A 17,281-nucleotide genomic window follows, 5' to 3' on the forward strand; every position below is an offset into this window, starting at 1 on the left:
ATTCATCCGCCTGAACCAATTACGATATCTCCTGCAATTTTAATACTATGCTGGCGTAAATGGCTATTTTAATCATGCAGTATTTCAAGGCCGACGAGTGTCTTCCATATTAATATTCGCGGTATTGCGGCGAGAAAGTTTAGATTTCTTGAAGATTTTTTTGGAAAAGGAATTTTTTCAAGAAGTAGCACAAAAATGGATTTCTCGGAGAATGAGAAAAGATATATTACATCATGTTTCTTACTTTTGTACCGTATTGCGATACATGTTTGCGACATACTTATGCATGTACTGCCATGTAAATAGATATTTCGATCTGTATTTCAAATCCGTCTCGAGAGCTTCATTGAGATGCAGATTTATCAGAAGGAAATTGAATAAAAATCGCATCATTAATCTCTCGCTATCGTAATTCAGTTGCTGCATTTCATCACACAAAGGGAATAAGTTTGCCGGTAAAGGACTGAAAGAAAGACATCCCTGATGAACTTACCTATGACATGATATGACCTATGACATTACGCAAGGCAGACTGAATTCGTGCTTTCTTCCTATGTGGAGGCTCCAGCGAGTGCAACGCGGCTGTAAAGGGCCGCCGTTAATCACGTCAATTACACGCATATTCGAGATATGTACGCGACTCTCTCATGACCGCGTTTGCCCATTGGGTCGAAATTCTTTGTTCAGTAGCCCGGTTTATCGTACAATGATTTATTGTTTCGGCAGCTATGCCAAAACGAGAAGTTGCGCATGGTGTTGTATAACCGCGACGTCGAATTTGCGTTCGCGTTCAATACAAAAGGATCGATAGAACGCCGGATCCTACGTGTCGCAAACAAAGAAATCGGTCACAATTCATTTGAACACCTATCTGCGAACACTGTCACAATGAACAAATCGAAAAACGTTGTGGATACTTTTTGAAATCTCGCCGCAAGTAAATTTTGTTCTTGAAGCCCTTGTGCGCGCGCACGTACATTATTAATATTGTTATATTAAAAAGGCAGATAAAAGCATGCGTAGCGCCTGTACAACGTTGATGGTTTTTTTCACAAAAATGAAATTGATGCTGAAATATGAAATTATTTTTCGTTCTTTTTACATAATAAATTTATAGAAATAATTTTTATAAATTTTATGTAAATCTATGTTATCTGTCAAGAAAATTCTAATATATAAATTGTAATTTACTACAATTTTCTTATTAATATGTATTAACAGTCGTTGTTATAGATTTTACGACGTGTGAGTTGTGAATCTCACTGCCTTCGAATTGTCTCAAAGAGCTTACCTTTGCGGAGAGAAGCCTAATCGCAATCTTGTTAGCAAGTCAGAAGAGCTTATATTCGTGTGTGCATAGTGCTGGTTAACAAACAGTGTGACTGGTGGCAGTTATCAGGAAACACAATAAATTTGAAAATTCATTTTGAGTCGGGTAACCGAGATGAGAAACGCAATTAAACAATAATTTGCGAAATTAATGTATATATAAACGTGATAGATGATCGATCTAACGCTAATTTAAACCGCATGATACAGCTCGCGATTCGTATTCTGGAAATACATTTTGATGCGACCTACAATACGTATTTAATTAACAAAATGTTAATGATTGTGTGATATTCAATCCGCATCTTCGTTATCTTAATTATTGGTTCACGTATAAGCTGAGATAAGAGAGCGATGATATCTCGATTTACACTCGAGATTGAACCACAATCCGAATGCGTGATAGCTTATAAGATATGTCTTCTATTGCTGTAATTTTTTAACGATTATAATATTCTGTAACTGTTCCATATATTATAATATAATATACAAAATTTCAGGCATGTCTCTATCCGATAAGATTTCTAATTATCTTACTACAGGTATTTACGTGAGATTTAATTATATTACATGGGACGTGGGATTATCTCTGCATGCCTTCATTAATGTGAAATGTGCTGGACAATACTTTGCTTGGCATCTACAGAGTTGTGATTACTTTGTCGTCGCGTAATAAAGCTGCATTGCATTTTACATTTCCATGGCATTAACTATTTTTCTTTCTTGTAAGATGTAAAATTGTGATATTTAATATATGACATAAAAATGTGACATCTGTGATGTAAAATGTGGCATTAATACGTAAAACAATATTAATAAAGTCGTAATAAAATTATAATTGCGATATGTAATAAAATAATATAAGAACTTTAGCATGGATCAATCTTACTTCATGTTACAAAAACATTTTGCAGTGGAGACGCTTCTTCGGAAACAATCCCTCGCTTGTGATTATTTGTGAAACGAAAGCTTTTTCCTTTCATGTGATACTTTAAAGCTGCCAGGCAAGATAGGACCTGCCTGAATATCGACCCATACCGCCGTTTCACTCCGCGTGGACCACACTTATTTAACGATGGTTTGCCCGCAATATCGGTATTGCATAGTTGCGAAACCGGAGGTGTAGTCATTGTGTCTGTATCATACTGAAGCATTGTGTGTTATTAACATTACGTATATGCGTGTAATATGCTACTGACATGATTTGGCTAGTCATTGGAAAAAAAAAACATAAAAGAAGTAAAGATAATGTGTTAAGAAATAATTCACAAATTTTTTCTGTACTATGCATTGTAATTATGACAATTATCAATTTGCTTCTGTATTAAACATATAAATATTCCTAATAGATAAGAGACGTTATAAAAGTTACGTAACATTTTGAATTTGTTACGTTAAATCGAATCATTTTCGCATATTTGTCACTTCGACAATGTATATTGTTTCCAGATTGGTCGACGACAGGTGTGTAGTATGCCCGGAGGCTGGAGATTTGTCCAATCCACCGAAGAAGTTCAGAGGTGATTTATATTTCTGAAGTTACTCTTACTTTTTCATACGAAAATGAAGTTCTTTTTGTAAAAATATATTACAAATTTAATTTACTTTTAATTTACTTGGATTATCTTCTCAATATTTAAATATATAAGGATTGAACTGATTAAGTTAAAGCATGATAAAAGTCTTGAGCAATAATCGGTGATTTTTACAGATTGCCTCTTCAAAATATGTCCTATGAACCGGTATTCCGCACAAAAGCAATTCTGGAAAGCAGCGAAACAGAGCGCTAATTCGGGTACAGACGCTGTACTACTCAAGAGGCTTCACGTGAGTCGCAAAATTACTATGTATATGTTGTTTGCTCCATCCTACAGTTTACAGAAAAACAAGTAATTTTGTATTCAAATCAAAATTGAAAATGACCGTATTTAGTCAATTTACGATACAATTAAAGCTCACATATGTGTGATAATAATGCACAGACGAGGTGTTCTCGTATCTTAGGTGTTTACATAGAGGATATCAAACCGGTTCTTACTGTGAGCGGTTTACTGATTATTTAATGAAATTTTTTATTATGCACGAAGAGCTTAAGTTGCTCTGCGACCAATCTCGGGATTAAAAAACGCTTAACCCTCAGAGGGCTGGGATTTGTTCATTGAAATTTGAAATTTTTTAACGTAAAATTTATGCATATATGCAACTTATAGGTTCCGTAAAGTTCCCAAGTTCGTACCTGGCCCATACATGGGTCAGTCCGGCCTCGAACGGTTTGGCAAATATTCAAAATTTTCAAATTTTAAATCTTAGTGTTTCTAAGGGTTTTTGATATCGCTAATCACGATTTTAAGATCAGATTATCGAAATTTTACATAGGAACAGTGTTGCCAACTTAAATAAGCCTAAATAAATAATAACAGTTACATGCATGTATAAAACTTTCTTTGGCGTTATCCAAAGCTAATTGCTAATTTTCAAATTCTCTGTTATCTGTTTCACTTTATTAGTGAATACGTGCACGCACGCGCGTACATATAATATACCTATATATGCACATTAAACAGTTATTTATCTTGTAGCCACTATAGTGGCCCATATAGGGGCCACCCCGGCCCTCTAAGGGTTAAACTATTTTTATAAACTCCGACGTGCCGTGTAAATTAAAATGTTACTATTTATCCATGCTAGATTGTTAACTTAGATTGTTGAGAACGATGTTATTTTAGAATACGTAATGCTGATGTCAGGCTTTTAATAGGTATACAATCATGTCGCATGCTATCGTTATTTAATCAGATTGTTGGTTTTGATCTTAGCATGCAGCCGAAATCGAGAAGAAACAAAACGAGACTGAAAACAAGAAGCTATTGGGCAGCGTGGTTTCGTATGGTAATGTTGTACAGGTAAAAAAATACTTTTTTTCCTTTAAAAGAATCTCATCCAAGTGACATTATCTATTAACGTATATCTTGAGCGCTTTATGCTCGACCGCATATTCTTATAACATAAAGGGGCGAGCATATAAATAATAATAGACTATCAATATCGCCATAGGGGAACGGTTTTCCTCCCTTAATACGCGCTTTCTTTTTTTTTTCGCACAACGATCATAAAAACGATTTGGTACAGCCGGCGCGTTGCTGGCATAGTTTTCTGCGTTCCATGCAGCGCACGAGTGCTTGCTAATTAACAAGTTTTCCTTCCTCGCGCGATAATGTCGCCATCTCTGGAAACGGAATCAACGTTACAGCGTTGAATGTCCAACGAATAATTTACGATTTTCTCTAGTCGTAACGTCATTATTAAAAACTCAGGAAAAGTACCGCTTTGATCATCAGCGAACGAGACTGTCGTTGCATAATGAACGTTTCGCTGTAGACGTTACGTACTATAGATATTATCCTCAACCGTAGTGACGCCATTAGACGTTCAATTAATTTCTGCGTTTAATTAATGTGCGCAGTTCATTGAATTATCGATACACTCAATTTTCACACTTTGTTGATGCGTTATACAAGTTTTCATTAGCCAATCGTTATCCGTTGTGTCTTGATTTATATATCGTGTGTTGTGTTTGTGGATCGCGCGCCTATTTATTTTTATACTATATAGCCCGCAGAATAATTTATTATAATAATTTAAAATGCATTCGGATTATACACCGCAAGCATGATGCAACGCGCAAACGTATAAATAAATAATTAACACGTATAGTTGATCGTTCACACGTTCGTATAATAATTCATATACGCATTGCGCACAAATGCGAACGTCATCGACGTTCACGTTGATTCCTTTATACATTCCCAGTTATTGCATCTCAAATCCAACAAATTCCTGACGGTGAACAAGAGGCTGCCAGCGTTGCTGGAGAAGAACGCGATGAGAGTTTACTTGGACGCGAATGGCAACGAAGGCTCGTGGCTTTACATAATGCCGTTCTACAAGCTGCGAAGTGACGGCGACAGTGTAGTCGTTGGCGACAAGGTGATCATGGAGCCGGTGAACGCCGGTCGCCAGGGTCTCCACGTTGCCGCAAATTACGAGCTGAGCGACAATCCTGGTTGCAAGGAAGTTAACGTCGTGAACTCGTCCACGTCTTGGAAAGTAACTCTCTTCATGGAGCACCGGGAGAACCAGGAGGAGATCCTCAAGGGCGGCGACGTCGTGCGACTATTCCACGCCGAGCAGGAGAAGTTCCTCACGATGGACGAGTACAAGAAGCAGCAGCACGTGTTTCTCAGAACGACCGGCAGGACCAGTGCTACTGCGGCTACCAGCAGCAAGGCTCTGTGGGAAGTCGAGGTGGGTGATGACCGAATTTTATGTAATTATCAATATATATTTAATTGTTAGATTTTCATAATATTTAATATTCATGATAATTGGAATACATTTAATTTTTGAAGAGTTTTTTCGAGTTTGTTGTTATTTAAAACGTTGATACTAATTGTTCTGGACGTATTTTCTTTTCATGAGTAGTGGAGTCTTTACTTATTCGTTGATGTACAGGTGGTGCAACACGATCCGTGCAGAGGCGGTGCCGGTCACTGGAACTCGCTTTTCAGATTCAAACACCTGGCGACTGGGCAGTACCTCGCCGCTGAGATTGATACGGATGAACCACGGGAGCCTGTTAAGGGCAAGCGCGGTATGATTTAGAAACTTAATGCTGAAACGTACATTCAGTATGTTATTAAAGTGTAAAATGGCTTTCTAATTAATTCTGATTAATCATGATCTATTTTACTGAAAATATTTAGTGTCTGTGGCTAATGGAACGTAACGTTTAGATCAATTATGTATCTACATGACGGTTTAATAGATCCACCTGGACCGGTCTACAGATTAGTGTCGGTGCCGCATAGCAACGAGATTAGCTCATTATTCGAGCTAGATCCCACGACCCTAACGCGCGGCGATAGTCTAGTTCCGCAATCGTCCTTTGTTAGATTACATCACATATGCACGAATACTTGGGTCCATTCAACGAGCGTGCCGATTGATAAGGATGATGAGAAGCCTGTCATGTCGAAGGTATCGATAGCTAACGATTGCTATTCGTACGTCAGAGATTAAGAAAGCAAAATTAAGGAAATTAAGTTTTAAGGAAACGGATTATTTCACTCGGACGTATTTAATTCTTAAAGGTGGGTTGCGCCACCAATAAGGAGGACAAGGAGGCCTTCGCCTTGAGATCCGTGTCGCCGGTCGAGGTGCGCGATTTGGACTTCGCGAATGATGCGTGCAAAGTGTTGACGGCTATGAGCAGCAGACTAGAAAGGGGGACGATCTCGCACAACGAGCGGCGAGCCGTCACCAGCTTGCTGCAGGATATCGTGTACTTCATCGCCGGCTTGGAGAGCGAGCAGAACAAATCCGAGGCGCTGGAGCTGGTGGTTACGAACGCCGTGAGGGATCGTCAGAAATTATTGCGCGAGCAGTACATTCTCGGGCAGTTGTTCAAGATACTGCAGGTATGTCGATCAATCGGAAATATCTTGATGATTGATGCCGGCGCGAACGAGCACGTCTGACGGTACCTTAATTGCAGGCTCCGTTCCTGGAATCCGCGGCGGGTGAGGGTCCGTTTCTTAAGATAGAGGAGCTTAGCGATCCGAGACACGCGCCATATAAGTACATGTTCCGATTGTGTTATCGAATACTCAGGCTCTCCCAACAGGACTACAGGAAGAATCAGGTATTGCAGTAATCGCGTGCCACAAATTATAATTAGCAAATTACGAACGATTATAACGAAATATCGATTTCTGTGTGCAGGAATACATTGCCAAGCACTTTGCATTTATGCAAAAACAAATCGGTTACGACATCCTTGCGGAGGATACCATCACTGCACTTTTGCACAATAACAGGAAATTGCTGGAGAAGCACATAACGGCCGCGGAAATTGAAACGTTCGTGGGTCTCGTCAGGAAGAACATGTATAACTGGGAATCGCGATTTTTGGATTACCTGTCAGACTTGTGTATTTCGAATAAAAAAGCGATCGCCGTGACGCAGGAATTGATTTGCAAGAGCGTGCTCAGCGAGAAGAACAAGGATATCCTGATAGGGACGAAGTAAGTGCGATAAACGGTCGCGTAAAGCGTTAACTTTTCTGACGATGCATTTTGATTCGCTTTAGAATGGTGAAGACCCACGTGGAGGTTGAGGAGATCGAGAATGCCGAGTCGAGGATTACAGTCATAGAGGAGTTCGAAGTTGTGTTAGAATGGAACAGTGGAACCGTAAGTATATTTATATCATCGAGATATAATTTAATAAATTAAATAATAATTAAATAATTAATAATTAATAAATTAAATAATAATTAAATAACGTATACGCGTGACGTTTCATCCAGAAATCGATGTCTCTGAGCGAGTTATCGAGGGGAGCGAAAATGGGAAACGTGCAAGACATAGCGATACTAGATTACTACCGGCATCAGTTAAATCTATTTAGCAATATGTGCCTGAACAGGCAGTATCTAGCACTAAATAATTTATCGCCGCATTTAGACATTGATCTTATACTCAAGTAAGTATTGCGCATTTATCGTTAAGAGTTATTATCTTTAAATCGAGGATTATCTTTAAGACTCATATTAAAAAACCACGTACTCTTTCAGGTGTATGGAGGACGAAACAGTGCCATATGAATTGCGCGCGTCGTTCTGCCGACTCATGCTACATCTTCACGTGGACAGAGATCCGCAGGAACAGGTGACCCCCGTGAAGTACGCCCGTCTCTGGTCGGAGATACCTTCGAAGATGAGCATAAACGAGTACGTAAAACTCAAGATGCGATAAACACGATAAATGCGTAAAATGCTGAAAGTTCTTTCTATGTCTGCAGTTATGACGCGAATAGAATGCCAGACCAAAACAAAGAGGCTGTCCGTACTAAATTTAGTTCGACGATCATGTTCGTCGAGGATTATCTGTGCAACGTCGTCGCGAAAATGTGGTCCTTTGGCGATCAGGAGCAGAATAAGCTCACGTTTGAGGTACGCAAAATCGATACTCTCCGTTATCATCGTGCCACGTAACGAATTGTATTTATTCATTCGGGCATTGTTTTACAGGTTGTTAAATTAGCGCGCGATCTGATTTACTTTGGATTCTACAGCTTTAACGATCTGTTGAGCTTAACGAAAACGTTACTTAGCATTTTGGATTGCGTATCGGAGAACGAATCCACCGATGGAAAGCTACCTACCGGTGATATCGATTGTAAGTTGATTCATTAGTTCTATTATCTTCATTTCACGAGATTTTATCTCCACAAAATATGTTTCCTATTGTTCACTGATTAAATTTTGATGAATTCCATAAACAATATTCTGTATTAAAACCCACTTTGATTCATATATATATGCATACACATATTACTCGCGCGCATGGTAGCGAATTCATGATAAATATTGTTACGTCCGGGCGGACTTAGCTCGACGCACACAAAGAATCTCCGCGCGCACGCACTCGCGGAAGCGCTCGCGCACTAAAGAAAAGCACACTTCGTTAAATGAATAAGCGGTTTATTGCAAATCCACAACCGAGATACAACACGTCCGGCTTAGATCACGTCAGATCTTATTCTGTCTCTTGCACACTGTTTATTATAATCCTTGGCGACCCGTTGTTAGGAAGCTCGCGTCTCTTCCACGACGGCCGATCCGCGCTCAGCTGACAGCCGACCGGCTCGCGCTACACCGGGTGGCCAACCCGGACGTAACAATATTTAATCATAATTAAATCATACTTTGATTTATCATTTATACTGTATAATATATCAGTGTGTTATCAATAGATTTATTCTGTACTTCCAAACATTTCATGTAAAGTTACTTTATACTTTGATTCCAAATATTTTTACAAGACCTTGTATATATAATAATGTAATATATTAATATTATATGTGATCTCAAAGAGGTTTCCTTTTATAATAAAATATTTTTACAAGTATATTTAATTATTTATGACACACATGTACATATCATATACATACATACACACGATGTAAGAAGTAAAACTATGTCAAAACTAATCATCTTACTCTTGTACATATTTCGTCACAGCTGATACTGTGGATTCTGAGGAGACAGGTAATATCCTATTAGAAAACTTGTTAGGCGCTAATTTGACTGTAAATATGCAGCGTGCACATTAGCAAACTTTGGCATGCAATTTTATGTATTATATACAAAGCACATCTAAAGTTCAGTTGCTCCAAAATGCTTCCTTTTAATATAGATCACTTATGTGAGAAGCAATTATCATTTTATGAACATAAAAACATTAATATGTAAGATCATATCATATCTTTAATAATAATATAAAATCGCTTGATTTTGTTAGTAATTTGCAAAGTGAAATTTATTAGCAATTTAGATTTGGAGTGGAGGTTTTCATTTTTTTAAAATTCTTATATGAATAACAGAAAAAAATAAATTAATTAAATAAGATTAGTGTTTGTACGTGTATAAAATTATTTATTTTTTTAACACAAATTGTTTACTGTACTCGTGACTTAATTATGCGATTTGTGTAATTATTGATTTAATACTTTCTATGTTCTGAGTTATTTCTCTTTGTGTAATTATTGATACGAATTAATTATTATTATTATGGTTTGTTCAAATACAGCTGAAGGAGGTATTCTCAGATGCATCGGCGACATGGGTGCTGTGATGACAAGTTTAACGCTGGGACCAGCTGGACAAGTACTGCCCAGTTCTACTCCGAGACCAAAGCCACTGATGAAGAAAGAATATCCCCTCGTGATGGACACGAAGCTCAAGATAATCGAGATCTTGCAGTTTATCCTAGACGTTCGGTTGGATTACAGGATCTCTTGTCTCTTGAGCATATTCAGACGGGAATTCGACGAGACGGCATCGACAGCTGCCGAGAAAAATTCCGGAGACGTAACTCTGGGACAGAAGACTATCGATTTGGAGTTAATTGGCGCGCAGGCAGAAGGGATATTCGGCAGCAGGTGATATAAACATGAATTCAAATATTTTATTTGTCATTTATTTATTTATTATCACATGAATTCGAGAATCGATATATTCTTAAATGTGCGACGTCTCTGCTTTACGTAAACGTGTCCCTTTAGTGAGGAATGTGCTGCGCTGGATTTGGACGCTCAAGGAGGTAGAACGTTTCTACGTGTCTTATTGCATCTAGCCATGCACGATTATCCTCCACTGGTCTCTGGAGCTTTGCATTTATTATTCAGGCACTTTAGCCAAAGGCAAGAGGTCCTGCAGGCATTTAAGCAGGTACGATTTTTTGTCTTCCTTTTTTTAAAGATTTATTGTTGAAGCAATAGGATCAGTTATACATGGTGAACGTGGTTAACAGGTGCAGCTCTTAGTCTCGGATAGCGACGTAGAATCTTACAAACAAATAAAGGCGGACTTGGACGTGCTGCGTCAGTCCGTCGAGAAGTCCGAGCTCTGGGTGTACAAGTCTAGGGCGGTGGAGGAGCACGGGACTAAGAAAAAGAAAAGCAAGGAGGAGGAGGATGAAAGCACGGCACCTCGCAAACCAATGCTCTCTACGGCGGATAAGCAAGGTTTTTACCAATAATTATTATGAATTACCAATTATTTATTTTTCAATTATTAGTATAAATTTTTTTATACGCCAGATAAATAGTTCGAATTACATTTGTTGAAGGATCTGCTATTGATTTGGATATCGGACCACCGTTGCACGCTGATCAAGCTGAAGAGTACAAGAAGATCCAACAGATATTAATGCGAATGAACAAATTGTGCATTCAAGTGTTGCCAGGCGGCCAGGTGAAGGCGCGCAAACACGAACAGCGGCTCTTGCGCAACGTCGGGGTACATACTGTTGTCCTGGATCTGCTGCAGGTCCCGTTTGACGCCAAGGAGGACATTAGAATGAACGAGTTGATGCGCTTGGCGCACGATTTCCTGCAAAACTTTTGCCTGTCCAATCAACAGAATCAGGTTCTTTTGCATAAGCAATTGGATTTGTTCTTGAATCCCGGCATTAGGGAGGCGCAGACAGTGTGCAGCATCTTTCAGGACAACTCTGTCCTTTGCAACGAGGTCGGTGCGAAAGTCATACAGCACTTTGTGCACTGCATAGAGACGCACGGAAAGCACGTGCAATACTTGAAATTCTTGCAAACCATAGTGAAAGCTGAGAATCAGTTTATCAGGAAGTGCCAAGAGATGGTGATGCAGGAGGTGAGGAACGCTCGCACATTTCGCGCATATCGCATTACACGTACGCAACTTACCGAGCGATTAAATCTCTTCATTCGCTTCTTCTTTCTCAGTTGGTGCAGGCTGGAGAGGACGTTCTGATCTTTTACAACGACAGAGCTTCCTTCAATCATTTCGTGGAAATGATGCGATCCGAGAGACATCGGATGGATGAGAGCAGTCCACTTCAGTAAGTCACCTTTGGGATTCTAGTATGAAATATATTACGAATATTAAATGATTAAATCTCCTTAATATTAGTTAATTTACTGGCGACATAAAGGCTCCATTCTGAAATATATTACGTCTCATGCGCTTCACGCATGATCTCAAGGATACCAAATTTATTATGTTTTAGGTATCACGTAGAACTGGTTAAACTTCTAGCCTGCTGTACAATGGGCAAGAACGTTAACACTGAAATCAAATGTCACAGTCTCTTGCCACTGGACGATATCGTCGCGATCGTATCGCAACCGGACTGCATACCGGAGGTGAATCTTCCGAAACGAAAAATTTCGCTTTCGTGTCTGATGAAAAAAATAAGATAATAAAATATTACTGATAACACTTCTGGGGATTACAGGTGAAGGAGGCATACATAAACTTTCTCAATCACTGTTACATCGACACGGAAGTCGAGATGAAGGAAATTTACACGTCGAATCACATGTGGTCGCTGTTCGAGAAATCCTTTATAGTCGATATGGGTCTGATCGCGACGTCCACTCATGATCAACATCACGCGGACACGGCTTTAGAAACTTACGTGACGAGTTGTTTAATGAACATCATATCCACCTTTTTCAGCAGTCCATTTTCCGATCAAAGCACTACTGTACAGGTAACATCCTCATTTGTTGTATTATAAGAGAAGAAATACTAATATTTAATGGTATTTATATCTCTACACACACACACACACACACCTATATATCTCCTCGTTTTAATTAACTGATCTATATGTTGCAATATCTTATCGGTCTTTTTCACGGCAAATATACAATCTGATAATGTCACATTTAATTTAATATTTTGTTTAACACTGACGTATTATAAATTTGTTCACGTCCAGCAAAATTTGATATTCACGCTCAAATCTAGTCTAGAATTAATGTTGATGATGAAGTTTATATGTGTGATGTTTCTTTGGCACCGTATTCTTGGTGGAAATCTTATCGCACAAATATTCATAAAAATGGCACTGTTTAATATTACTTATTTAAATTATGACACAATTATTCTCAAAAGTAAACTTTTACTTCTAAAAGATTTGTCTTTATGTCAGTATATTATTTTAATAATTGTTGTGTACATATTTATAAAATGTTGAAATATGCTGAATTTATATTTTATTAGGATATGTAAGAGCGTAATTGTTAAATTCTTATATTTTATTTCAAAGCTATATTTTATTTATTCTGTTTCATTACTAAAGTTCACCGAAGTAAAGGTAATTCATAGAAAGCAAGATAAAAAATCTTGTATACTATAAAAGTTTATATTTTTTATTAATATATAAGTATATTTAATACAAAACTTTTTTTAAATGGACATGATAAAACATTTAACAAAGTTAAAAACAGAATAGTTTTATAAGGACACTTTATAAGTGTGTATCTTTTATTTAAAGGAGATAATCAGAGAAGAATTAGACACAAGACTATAAAATATCTTCAAATAGCAACGAGGCACATGCGAAATATATCAATTTTATTTAATAATTTCTCGCTTTTGCATGTAAAACACATTAAATTAAATTTACTTATTAACCAAGTACATGTCTCATATATACATATATAAAAAAAAGATCTTTTAAGTATATTTTGCTAAACTATGATTTTTGTTAGTATTGAAATCTTAATACTTATTATGCCTAATAATGTATTTTGTGTTAGTGCGAGTTAGATTATTAAATTAAATGATCTTGAATTTTTCTCAATAATTTATATACATTTTTGCGTTGTCAGTTTTACGTTATTGTCTAAAGCAGTAAGCAATACAAAAGTTAAGTAACGATTATATTATCAATCATATATATATATATGATATGTACTTGGTCATTGCTGATTGCATCAGCGGCATGTTCTGTGTTTTTGGCATGTAACACCTGGCGTTCTTTGAATCGACAACATTGGTTTATATGGGTCTATATGGGTGCTATATCGGTCTCTATATGGTGGTGGGTTGGTTTACTAATAGAAACATCTGCACGAGGCTAGACTGTATTGGAACATCAAGGAGTGCGATCGGAATACAGATAATAATCTTTCCGGCTATGTGAGTATCGAATGCTAGAGTTTCTTCTCTTAAATCTTGGGTAAAAATACGACACGATATAATGCCACATATATCTGTAATATCACAGAATCATTGAGATGATATTTTGCAAAATTGGAGAAATGTTTTTTCACTTGTACGTACATAATAACAAGAACTCGCTTTTCAGGGTGTATAGAGAATTTTTTAAATTATATGTTAAATATATTTTTGAATTATACTGTTATCACGATTGATTACTAGAAGAAGTGTTTTAGCAGCACAAGTGATTGATATTGTAAATACAAATTGCATTTTCTTCTTTACATACACCTGTACCACGTGTTTCTGCATAACTAACACATTCATTGTCATTGTTGGATGTAACCACTCTTGTAAACTATATCTGCTGGTGCTAACCGTGATTATTGTATTGAACCGTGATTATTTCCCTTTTTTACCCTTAAAAGACTTTTTTGTTCTATCTATGTGTTTCCTAAATTGTTCTAATTTACGAAGAAAAGTCTGCAAATCATATGGCATGTATATAACGTTTTTCTCTATTCACATTGCTTGGCAATGAGTGTGTTAGACTTTATGCAAGCCAGCATTTTAATATAAGGCTATAATTATAAGAATCATATTAAAAAGTAAGAAATATATAGGATACACATGAAAATGAATTCAATATTTTAATTTTATTAAATTTGTTGATCATATAATATATGATTATAATGATATAGAAATATAATAATTATCTTTAAAAAAATTATTTGATAATATCTGACATCATCTTGTATCTTTACATATATTCCAACATAAAATATTTAGGAAACTTGTATAAGTTAATTTTTTACCCTTTAATGTAATACGGGAAATTTTAATTGATTTTTGCATTTACTTTTTCATGGTACAGACAAGGCAACCTATATTTGTTCAGTTGCTTCATGCAGCTTTTAAAGTATCACAGTGTGCATGGTTAAATGCTGGACAAAGATTTAACGTTGAGAATTGTATACGAACACTGTCCGATGTAGGTGAGTATTCTTCCGCCTTATAAAAGAATATTAGTTCTTTCGAAAGTAATTATTTCCTTTGGAGTTGAAGACACAAGATTGTCTTTTTGAATTATAGCGAAGGGAAGAGGCATTGCCATACCAACTGATCTGGAGAGTCAGGTAGCTTCTATGTTCAACAAAGCAGCTATGCTTAGCAGGCAGACCAACAAATGGCTACAAGCCGCTAAACAACCAAAGGTTGAACGTAGTCAGAGCCAGGTAATTTGCAACGTTTCCATTTGATATTATCAAATCATAAGATAGATGAAGAATGATTATACATCATATCGTGAACTGATCATGAGCAATAAATGTGTAATAAATTTGCTTAAATATTTAAATTTGCATAGAGTGACCTACTTTGTACGGAAGGCTCTAACAATGAGGTAAAGGTCACTCATGGAAGCGTAGCTCTTTATATTAGTTTAGTGATGCTAATGTAATGTGTGCTGCTGCTAATATTACACTGCTGCATATAGCGCCAATAGACTTGATATGTTTCACTGAAGATTTTAATTATCGTTATCGTGCGTGGGTATAGTTATATGCACATATGTATATAATATGAAATGTTCAGTCGATAAAAATATCTCTATTAAAATATCTCTATGTTCAAACAGCAATGTTGTTAACAAATTAAATATATTAATATGTTATAAAATAAATTATTTTAAATATTAGATTGAAGTATAAAAATTTATAAAATACATAGGGAACATTGAATGCATTGCATTGTATAACGCACATATTTAAATTTTTAATTTAATTAAATTTAGTGTTAATTTTTAATTAATACTAAATGTTAATTTATAGTAGTGTAGCTTGTATGATGACTCGTCTATATCAGACAATATGATTAACCGAAGAACTGGTTTTTGTGCACTAATACACGATTCGTTTTTCTCTAGCTGATGCGTCTAGATCGAAGTATTATAGAAGGTCTGCAGGACATAGTGTGTTTATTGGAGGAACAGTTGAAGCCTTTGGTACAATCCGAGTTGTCATTGCTAGTGGATATTCTCTATCGACCCGAATTGCTGTTCCCTGCAGCGACTGACGCCAGAAAGAGATGCGAAAATGGTGGTTTTATCAAGAGGTGATTTCATCATTTTTACAACTGTAATGTATCAGTGATATTCCCTGTACATGATAAATAAATGTATTTACGTTATATATCCTTAACTTGCAGATTAATTAAGCATACCGAAAAGTTGTTGGAAGAAAAGGAAGAAAAATTATGTGTGAAAGTCTTGAGAACACTCAGGGAGATGATGGCTATCGATCCTGAATATGGAGAGAAGGTGAATGTCACGGAATTGTGTTTTGCATGAAACTACATGAATCATTTATCATAAAAAAGGAAATAACACTGCATCGCGGAAAAAGGGCATTCAGCTCTCTTAAACAGATTCATGAATCTATTTAAGCAAATAAAAATTATAAGAATATCGCATAAAATATAAGTGTACATTATGGCTACGGCTGGTAATGAAATATTTATGAGGTCGAGGTAGAAGCAGCTCGTACCTTACATTAAGAAAATATTCGCTACGCGTTTATGGCGCGTCTTGTATCGCAAAGCTGAATGCCCGATCGCTCTCACAGCACATTAGACGATTAATACGCGATCAGATATTTATTTGGCTTGCCGCATATAATTACGAAAAATTAATGTAAACGTTAATAAGATTTCTCAATACACCACAAAGTCTTAGCGGCGGGTGAGTAGGTCTGGTAGAATAGAACTGTAGGTAAAGATGTTTTCATGCTGCAAACGAAGAACGAAGGTATCTCGGAACAGAAGGAGTCAGAAACGAAGGGCGAGTCGCACGTTGGAACAGGTTCCAACGATCAATCTGAGAATCGACATATGACTCAGCAAGAGCCGGTAAAAAAATCAAAGTAGATAGAACAAAAATGTGGGCACAACGTATATGAAACGGGGAACTTTGTTTCTGAAAAAGAGATCGATGACCGCGTGATGTAATTTAGGACGCGCGGGCAGTTACTTCTAACACCGCTACGACATTACATGCTGTCACATTGTCAAAAGCAAAGAAACGCACCTAGGGTGCAGCTCACTAGAAAAGAACAAGAAATCTAATTCATTCATTCTAAACTTCTCTCTAATCTGCAAATCATGGCGAATCATTGTCTATCTTGCAGCTTACAAAGCCAATAAAATAATAAATAATATGTTGCTTGTTGTTACACATATCAGGTCGTAAATGGTGTGGTAAAATTTCGTAAAAGTAGAGAACGTGATGTACGTTGTGTAGACTTCATGCATGTTGCTTAATTTATGCATGTTTATCTTCGTTTTTTAATTACATTTTTATATCCATTTCTTACTGTCATTTCATCTCTTTTCAAGCAATACTTC

The 17,281-nt window shown here is 36.8% G+C and overlaps 1 protein-coding gene across 8 annotated transcripts in view; it reads left to right on the top strand.

The window, feature by feature from the left end:
* Window positions 1-17,281, top strand: part of LOC105286972 (inositol 1,4,5-trisphosphate receptor) — a 41,415-nt gene that overhangs the window by 16,615 nt on the left and 7,519 nt on the right. The window contains exons 3-31 of one of the 8 annotated variants that reach the window (XM_026969190.1): window positions 2,779-2,849; window positions 3,041-3,156; window positions 4,146-4,232; window positions 5,140-5,634; window positions 5,842-5,980; window positions 6,155-6,366; window positions 6,480-6,806; window positions 6,884-7,030; window positions 7,111-7,412; window positions 7,478-7,580; window positions 7,697-7,872; window positions 7,964-8,119; window positions 8,191-8,341; window positions 8,420-8,567; window positions 9,413-9,439; window positions 9,981-10,332; window positions 10,456-10,621; window positions 10,704-10,917; window positions 11,022-11,563; window positions 11,656-11,771; window positions 11,940-12,075; window positions 12,168-12,425; window positions 13,784-13,861; window positions 14,757-14,877; window positions 14,975-15,117; window positions 15,249-15,284; window positions 15,807-15,994; window positions 16,088-16,199; window positions 16,679-16,786. In XM_026969190.1, the coding sequence (XP_026824991.1) occupies window positions 2,779-2,849; window positions 3,041-3,156; window positions 4,146-4,232; window positions 5,140-5,634; window positions 5,842-5,980; window positions 6,155-6,366; window positions 6,480-6,806; window positions 6,884-7,030; window positions 7,111-7,412; window positions 7,478-7,580; window positions 7,697-7,872; window positions 7,964-8,119; window positions 8,191-8,341; window positions 8,420-8,567; window positions 9,413-9,439; window positions 9,981-10,332; window positions 10,456-10,621; window positions 10,704-10,917; window positions 11,022-11,563; window positions 11,656-11,771; window positions 11,940-12,075; window positions 12,168-12,425; window positions 13,784-13,861; window positions 14,757-14,877; window positions 14,975-15,117; window positions 15,249-15,284; window positions 15,807-15,994; window positions 16,088-16,199; window positions 16,679-16,786 (5,227 nt within the window). The remainder of the gene's footprint in view (window positions 1-2,778; window positions 2,850-3,040; window positions 3,157-4,145; window positions 4,233-5,139; window positions 5,635-5,841; window positions 5,981-6,154; window positions 6,367-6,479; window positions 6,807-6,883; window positions 7,031-7,110; window positions 7,413-7,477; window positions 7,581-7,696; window positions 7,873-7,963; window positions 8,120-8,190; window positions 8,342-8,419; window positions 8,568-9,412; window positions 9,440-9,980; window positions 10,333-10,455; window positions 10,622-10,703; window positions 10,918-11,021; window positions 11,564-11,655; window positions 11,772-11,939; window positions 12,076-12,167; window positions 12,426-13,783; window positions 13,862-14,756; window positions 14,878-14,974; window positions 15,118-15,248; window positions 15,285-15,806; window positions 15,995-16,087; window positions 16,200-16,678; window positions 16,787-17,281) is intronic. The other 7 variants (XM_026969191.1, XM_026969195.1, XM_026969193.1 and 4 more) reach the window with 7 other exon arrangements.

This window comes from Ooceraea biroi, chromosome 4 (assembly GCF_003672135.1).
Source record: "Ooceraea biroi isolate clonal line C1 chromosome 4, Obir_v5.4, whole genome shotgun sequence".
Classification (NCBI taxonomy): Eukaryota; Metazoa; Arthropoda; class Insecta; order Hymenoptera; family Formicidae; genus Ooceraea; species Ooceraea biroi.